Source organism: Zeus faber (genome assembly GCF_960531495.2).
Source record: "Zeus faber genome assembly, chromosome: 4".
NCBI classification, from domain to species: Eukaryota; Metazoa; Chordata; class Actinopteri; order Zeiformes; family Zeidae; genus Zeus; species Zeus faber.
The window spans coordinates 32,064,893-32,073,713 of NC_137191.1; the positions used below are offsets into that span (position 1 = coordinate 32,064,893).

General features: G+C 38.8%; 1 protein-coding gene across 1 annotated transcript; it reads left to right on the forward strand.

Moving 5' to 3' along the window:
• Nucleotides 1-2,064: 2,064 nt before the first annotated feature.
• On the forward strand, nt 2,065-7,951 carry LOC307229552 (sterile alpha motif domain-containing protein 9-like; the record flags this gene model as incomplete). Its single annotated transcript, XM_079999552.1, has 1 exon — nt 2,065-7,951. One exon carries the CDS (start codon nt 2,065-2,067, stop codon nt 6,784-6,786), a length of 4,722 nt encoding a protein of 1,573 aa, XP_079855678.1. The 3' UTR covers nt 6,787-7,951.
• Between the last annotated feature and the right edge of the window lie 870 nt (nt 7,952-8,821).

Below are 8,821 nucleotides of genomic sequence, written 5' to 3' on the forward strand. Positions count from 1 at the left end.
TAATTGAAACCAGATGCAAAACAAGGGCAAATTGCACCCAGCAGCAAAATGTAATATATTTTGTGAATCGGACGCTAAGACGGCGCTGAAGCAATTGATGCGCAATTCATGATGCTATTACAAGCTATTCTCAGAGAATTCTCCCCTCAGATTTGACCTCACCGCCACCTCCAAAAAAATTGGGACACGACTTAGTCTGACTTTGGGTGTTCTTGACTTCAATACTGTGGTATTGTAGCCAAAATACAACTTCACATATAAAAAAAACATTCTACAGAGGCCGCATGAAAGAGTGCCAAAGATACTGTATATTATATCATATCGTAATCTCAAAAGTGAATGTAAATGTTGTCAACAAAAGGTAAAGGTAAAGTTTCATACAGTTACTTTACATATATGATTTCAACAGCTATGGGGTTGACTGTATATGGAAATATGTTTTCTTTTCATATGAAAAGATGTTTTTTTTTTCATATGCAGTCAACCCCATAGCTGTCTCTCTTTCTTGCAGTAAAAAACATACAACAAATATTCCATTCTAACTGGACTTTTGAATTACACTGTGTGCAGGAATGTGAGACCAGACGAAACTCAACTGTCTGTTGATGGGACACAAGCAACACCGGTATGTTATCTTGGGAGTTCCTCAAGAGTAAAAAGCGAGGGGACACGAACAGTGGAATTACTATGGAACAGTATTAGTGCCAGAGAAATACATAATCAACACCATTTAACATCAGTGTATGTGTCATTAGTGTTGGATATCGTCCACCAGTTCCTTTTAGGAATCCTGAGCAAGTGGTTTGATTATACGAGAACAAAGTAATTTGTATATATTGATTCCTTATTTTGATTCTCCGAAGGTGCCTACTACTATGGACTCCCTTATTCCTGTTTGTCAGACACTTGGCATGCCCACACACAGCTTTTTCAAATTGTGGCGATAGCATGAGGTGCATATTAATATTGCTTTGTCAGTCTGTCATGCAGAAGAAAAGCAAGACAGATTATCATCCAGGCGTATGTACAGTATATGTATGTGACAAATAATCTCTTGAACTTGAACTTGAGCTTGAATAAGTAAACCAATCAGAATCCTTGAGGGTGAAGCCTAACTGCAATATGCTTACTACTGCCCTGGCGAAATAGTGTAGAGGGAAAAACAAGGAAGATCTGAAGATGGGATACACGCATGGCAGAGCATCATCAGACTTAACTGTAAAGGATTTGCAGCCAAATATTAAATATGGCAACTATTTAAGTTAATCTTTATCTGTCCAATTACTTTTGAGTCCCAAAAATAGCGATAGTAAGCATTAAAATGCTATACTCTAATCTTAAATTGTTCACCCAACATTGATTTAAATACTCTCAAACTAAATTTTAGAATCTGAACTTTAATCTCAGAGTAATTATAAAATGTGTAATCTATTGTATTGGAGTACAGAGAGAGAGACAATAATAACAATGTCTCACAATTACTTAAGTCAGCACTACATGCACCCAAGACAACCATCTGTATACTTGCATTGAAGATGTGTAAAATGGGTCCAGCTACAGATTTTAACGAGGTGAAATAAGACGTTGACAAAAATCAGTTGTTTCACCTTAAGTCATCTAAACAACTCAAAGATGCTATCCATCCAACATCCAAAGTTGCTGCAAGCAGTTCATACTATCGGTAAGGGGGTAAATGACGAGTCATTGGAAACGATAGAGTGATGTGTGCATAGGTAACCTTATTTGATATGATGTAAAACTGAAACTAAAACTAAAGCTTGTTTTTGTATCTTTGTATTGAATTTCTATCTGGCACGATACTGCTTAATACTGTACCCTATAAACCTTATAAATATAGTTAAGATTTGACTGTTAATATTTTTGCCACCCAAACACTTTAATGGATATTCCTCTAATGATTTACCCATGTGCTTGCAGAGAGGAAAAGAAGTTGATGAATATCCACAAATGATGGAGGACTGGACCAGTCATACTGTGAAAGAGTGGCTTATCATCCATCTAAAAATCCCACTGAGTATTGCGCAGAGCCTATATGACAAAGAGATGACAGGGGCTGCCTTGGCCTCCTTTGAAAAACAGGACCTATTCGATTTAGGTGTTCCGCCCGCGCTCGCACTCCAGATTGTACGCCAGGTGGAGAGGTTTAGGAGACCTTCAGAGATGTCCCAGAAGAGTGCAAGATTACCAGGCAGAGCAGCTGAGCTCAGAGGAAATGTGCACAATTACAATGTGTCAGCAGGCCTCGATGACTATACAGATGTGGAAACTGGGTCATCAGAGACTGGATTCCAAAGTCAAAGCCCTTCGCTGCTGTTACTGAAAGAACTAAGAAATAAAATTAATTCCATCCAAAATACAACAGACCACGGCCAACTAGAGAAAGAACCTCCCAGAATCTCAACCACAACTACTGAGGACACAGCAGCTGTACACCCAGCAAAGACAATACGTCTTACCCGGCCATTTGACTTAAAGGACCCATCTTTCTTGTACACTGAAAATGACATTCTCCCTCCTCCAGATGGTCCAAGCAATCTTCTTGATCCGGTGCATGAGTACCATATTTTGCCTAGCATAAAGAAGGTCAGTGAAATTGAAATTATATATAAATTCACAACTGCAGTATTTTCTTTCGCTGCGAGTTGCATGAATTCCCGCACAAATGGCACTATTCATTTTGGTGTGAAAAGCCAGCTGACGCAGGAATGTGGTCGGGTAATTGGACAAGAGATAACTTCTTTTGCTAAATATAGCGAGGCATTTGAATTGAATCTAAGGTGGCACTTTGAAGAGGAACATGTAAATGTTGCAAAAACATGCATCAGGCCTCCTAAATTCATTCAGATTCAGTGTCTTGATGGAACAACCTCTGACAAATGGGTCATTGAGGTTGATGTTGTTCCAACGCATTCTGTGACACAAGAAACGGTTTTCTATACATTTTTAAAAATTGCTACAGCAGGAGATGAGGAGCAATGCAAGACTGAATGTCTGTTTGTGCGTGAAGGCCCAACAGCTATTAACATCTTAGAAGATCCTAATCCTCGTGCAACCCAGCAGAAAATTAAAATCATAACAGACAAAATAATCTCCTGGGCATTAGCACGCAAATCAGCAGAAAACAAAGAGGGATATAGAAGCCAAGCCCCCCAAGGCCACCAGGGGAAAAGGCTGAGACAACTGATAACTCGTGGTAGTGATATGTTAGAAAACATTCAACTAATAGTCATTACCAACAAATGTCACCCTAGCCAACTGGAGTACCTAGGCTTTCTGAAAGATATGAAGCCATTTGCAGTACTCGATTTTGACCCGGAGTCTGATATAAATGGGACGTGCAGTTTTTACCGCAAGGACAACATCGCTAATATACACTATCCACATATGTACACCACCCAGGACAGTTTTACAGCTTTCATTGGAAAGCTGAACCTCTTTAGACAAACGAGCTGGGTCTTCTGCAATGGACGGGTTAATGAAGATACTGAGATGAATAAACCACTAAACCCTGTCGATTGGCTTAAAATACGCTCTGGAGGAATCAGCAACATGGTTTCATTCCTCTGCAATTCAAATCTGCTTTCCCGAGATGGATTATTGGTGGTCTTCATTCTTCACTCTGCAGTCACTGACATCTCAAGCCCTATTATAGAAACCTTTTGTGCAATATATCGCACAATGGAAGGCCACGATAATATGCTATGTATATGCAAAGACTCTGATGTCTTCAACAATTGGCGACAACTTATAGAGACTCGTTGCAAAGTGGATATCACTGGAAAATGCATCTATGAACTGAGCCTTAATGAAATCAACAGCACCATCAACAAGCTCAAAGAACCCCAAACACAGTCTTATAGGAGATACCTGCCCTCCTCAGGTTTCAGCCCAGTCTTACTGACAAAGAAAGATGAGGGTATGATGACTGCTTTAAACATCTTAAGTGAAAATGAATGTGAGAACACAGAAATTGAGGCAAATGAGTCTTTTCACGAGTTTAAGACCAAAATTGAGGAGGACTTTTACAGAGGCGGTCAAGTCACATGGTGGAACTTTTATCTTTCAGAGAGGCCAGGTTGCCTGCCGTTTATCAAGCGAGACAAATACAGCGAGCTTTACGGACTGATCACTCCAACAGAGGGCTACACATCCCCATGTGTCATGGTTAATCTCTTTCATCACCCTGGCTGTGGGGGGACTACTCTTGCAATGCATATTCTCTGGAATTTGAGGAATACATTCAGATGTGCTGTTGTGAAGAACAACATGGTGCCGAACAGCGAGGTTGCAGTTCAAGTCAGACACTTGCTGTCGTGTGGCAACCAAGAGCAGTCGGTCTACACACCTGTCTTGCTCTTGGTGGACAACTGGAACAACATGGAGGACCTAAAGCAGTGTATCCTGAGTGTGCTTAGTGAGAAAAATCGCCGTAACAATCCAACGGTCATAGTACTGAACTGTGAGAGGACTCAGTTCCCAACTGAAAGCTCCAGAAAAAGCCTTGTGGCAAATGTGTTCCTCAACAACAAGCTGTCCCTCAAAGAGAAAAGTCTTTTTGCCGAGAAGCTGGAACAGCTTAAGGACCACCATGACAAACCTGAAACCTTCTACGCCTTCATGATCATGACCATGAATTTCAGTGAGACATACATCAAAAATCTGGTGAACAACATTCTCACAGATTTGGATCCCAGGAGCCAACAAGGTAGATTAATCTGCTTCCTAACATTGCTGAATACTTTTGTAAATGGGTCCTACATGTCACTCTCTCTATGTGAAGAGCTAGTGGGCATAAGGTTTTCCCTTTGGAATTCAGAAAAACTTGAAGAAAAAATGAATCCTTATTCTACGTTGCTCATCATTTCCACTGTTGAGGAGCATGGCACCTATCGAGCAGTACGGTTCTTACACCAAATGATTGCCAAAAGCTGCCTCAAAGTGTTTAACGAGAGACACAAGCTTTCTTGTAGTGAGCTTACAACTGACATGTTGCACTGTGACATTCTCTACAAATCCTTAATGGGAAAGGACTTTCTAGAGCAAAACATTCAAAGTATGTTAATCAAACGTTACAAAAAGGAGAAGGGGGATGACAAAAACACATTGTTTTCTCCTTTGATTGAGCAAATATATGAAAAAGAGAGCCCAGACAAAGTGGAACAGATCTTACAGAGGGCATCATTAAGATTTAACAGAAGTGCAACATTGCCACAAGCACTGGCAAGACATTTCTACCTTAAAGACAAAAACTATGTATTGTCCCTCAAGTGGGCCAAGGATGCGCTTGAGAAGAAATCGAATTCCTACATTGCAGACACAATTGGACAAGTCTACAAGAGCCAGCTAAAAGATGAAACCAATTGCCTTGAGCACCTTACCCCAGAAGTGGTTGAAAAGTGCCTAAAATTAGCATCCAATGCCATAAAGGCATTCAGGAACTCACAGGAGTTAGCCGAGACGGACAAGTTGATAGATCCATATGAACCTCTTGACGGAAACATGCAAAGGTTATATAATATGTCAGGCTATGCAGGAGAGGCAGAGGTCACCCTAAACATTTTAAAGGTAATTCAAGCTGTTCCTCTTTTCACGATCAGTGATAGTTACAAAAAGGACACAATGCTACAGTTCCTCAAAGGTACCTGGAAAATTAAGAGTTGTCATGGCGATAGCAATGAAACAAACAACCACTTCATTCGAGTCCTGACAGACAATGAGACATTTCTGATCTCTCTGCAGCCAAGACTCAAGAAGATTTTTGGTGTTTTTGAGGAATACTTCACATACCTGAAGCCAAGGTCACTGAGGGAGAGGGACACAACAGATGATAGAAACAAAATAAAGTTGTCACAGTGCTTTAAACGGTACATCGAGATATTCTGCACTTCCAGTAAAGAGAAGGAATCTGAAAAAGCTTGTTACCCCAAACTAAGTCTTGCACAGCAAATAGCAGATCAGAGAGACTACCTGGAAATAAAACGTGCCGACTCATTTGCGGGACTCTTGCATTATTTAAATGAGAAGAATGGCCTTGAAATGGAGATAATTCTCCGCAAATGGGAATTTCTCATCAACAATTCCCCCCATAAAACCACATCAGACAGGATCAACTTCATCCTGGCCAATATTGTTCTGCACAGCATCAATCCAAATTCTAAACTGTTGAAAAAATATGGCCAACTGGTCTCACTTCTCAATGAGGCACTACAACAAGAAGGGACTAATTCAAATGTGACAGAGTTGTACTTCCTCTTCATGGTACTGATGTGGCCTACAAAACACAGAAAGTTTGAGCACCAAGCAGCCTTCCAGAACATCAGTAGCTACATCACATTGACCAAGAAATCCTTTCATCGTCGCTTCTCCCACATGATGCCAGCAAGAATGCCCATTACACACTTCTTCCTTGGACACAATACTGGACTGAAAAGAATAGTTTCCAAGGGAAAGATTGATCAAGCCTGTGCTTCAAATCAAATATCCGCTTCGAGTGGTCAGAGCCAGCCATGCAAGCCATACCTTCTCTGGCAGACCGGTGCTGTGTGGAAAGACCCTGAGGTCCAAAGGATGTTGCTGCGAGTTAAGGGTAAGACGGAAAACCGTGAAATTTATGTTAATTGCGGTAGCGATCTTAGAATACAGGTGCGTCCCATTTACTTGGGTGGTATTCGCAGTGGAGGAAGTCAGGAGGAAGTATCGTTTTATCTTGGATTCAGCATGGAGGGACCTGTGGCCTATGATATTAAATATGAAAATGAGCAGTGAGTGCATAACCTCAATCCTGTCAGCACATGACATAAATCTTAGAATACTGCTTTTAAAAGGAATGTACAGGCATTTATATACTGTATACGGTACCTTCTTCTCTAGGTAGTTTTGTTTAAACTGAAGTGGCAGGTATATTTTGGGCATAGTTGCCTTGATTGACAGGTCTCTCATTCAGTCCAGCCAGCTAATGCTCACTGCCAGCTGAAACTAGTGGCTTCAAACCATCTTTTCAGAAACCTGTGTGTGACATAGCAATCTATAAAGACTTCTATACATTAATTTTGAGTTTAACTTTTTATTCTGAATTTAAATATTGAATACTGGTGCTTAAAATATACTTTAAAAAATTATAATAAACCTAAAATATTGAAATGTGTATTTTCTGTAAGTCATAGTCTACGCTTAAAGTATAAAAGTTTAATAAAGTACAAAAGCCAATGTTTAACATGCCAATACAAAGTATGGAAAAAAGTATGCAGATAATTATGAAAGTTTGCTTGCGGGAGCTAAGTAAGCCACTAATATGATCATCTCCATTTGTACAGAAAAGTGCATCAATAAGAGGCTCCATTTTCCTGTATTATTGTATGTGTATGGATTATGGATAATGATTTCAATATACAAGTGTAAGAATTATGTGATGTTCCTGTTGCTTCCTACAATCCTTTTTTTAAATTAACAGTGCCACAAAAGACCTATATGCATCAATTATTGTATCATTAACACAAGCACATGGCCTTTAGGTTTTTAACACTAAAGCCATGAAATTAATTTTTAAGACATATTGTAAAATTTAACAAATGAATGAATAGATACATAGCATAGTATAAAATATTGTTGTGTATTTTTGTCAGCCAATGTCTACACTTAAAATATAAAAGTTTAATTAAGTACAAAAGCCAATGTTTAACATTGTCAATAAAGAGTATGGAGATTAAATATGCAGATAATTATTCAAGTACGCTTGTGCGAACTATGTAAGCTCTGAGCTCAGCCATTTTCATAGAAATGTACATCATTAAGAGGCTCCCTTTTGATGTAATATACGTATGTATGGATTATAGATCATTTAAATATACAAGTGTAAGAATTATGTGATGTTACTTTTGCTCCCTTTACTTTATCATTTACAAAAGCACATGGACTTTTGGATTTTTACGCTAAAGCCTTGAAATGTATGTTTAAGACATTGTTTAATGGAATAAATAAATAAATAGATACATAGATGATTGCTGATGTTTCACTGATTATTGACAAAAAGCGTTTGTCTTCACTTACTGCTAGAGCACCAAATTGACCACCCATGAAATCTGGGCCTTGATAGGACAGTGGTGTGTGACCTCAGATTTTTTTTCTTTCAAGATAAATTGACTGACTCAGAATTGTGTGTGTATAATAGCTATGGATAGTCCGGCTCTTTTAGGTGATTGGGCTCTTTACAAGTCATGTGTAAGAAGATTTGTTACATTGTTCCAACTCTTTGTTCATTTAATTCAGTTGGTGTAACAAGTCAGAAGAATCGGTTGACCCTGAGTTGTAAATGGAATTCTCACGAGAATGACTTAATTTGGCCAAAATTATTTGTTTAAGTAGAATTGAAAGTATAAACCAGACACATTCAATATGAATTATATAATTGTTTCACATTAATCTAATCCTCAGTCATTATTTTCTATTCGTCGGTAGAGGATTCGCTACAGGGCTCGATTTGAATGCGTGACTCGTGACTCAAAAAATGTATATTTGATGTGACAAAGACAGCTTGATATTCAATATTCATCAGACATTCAAATTTCAACTCGCGATTGCTCAAAACAATACTAGAAATGTTGAGTGGACGACTGCCGATATTTTTTTTCAACCATGTCACACTTGATCCATTTTGACTAATGTCACTGTTTTAAATCTCTATCTAAAATAAACAAAAATACAATGCAGTTTGACCATGTGGTCCCCAGAGAAGATTTACAAGTTTCAGAATTGGGAGACCTTTTGTCTATTTGTGAAAACAGAATTTGGATTTCTGCGTCCT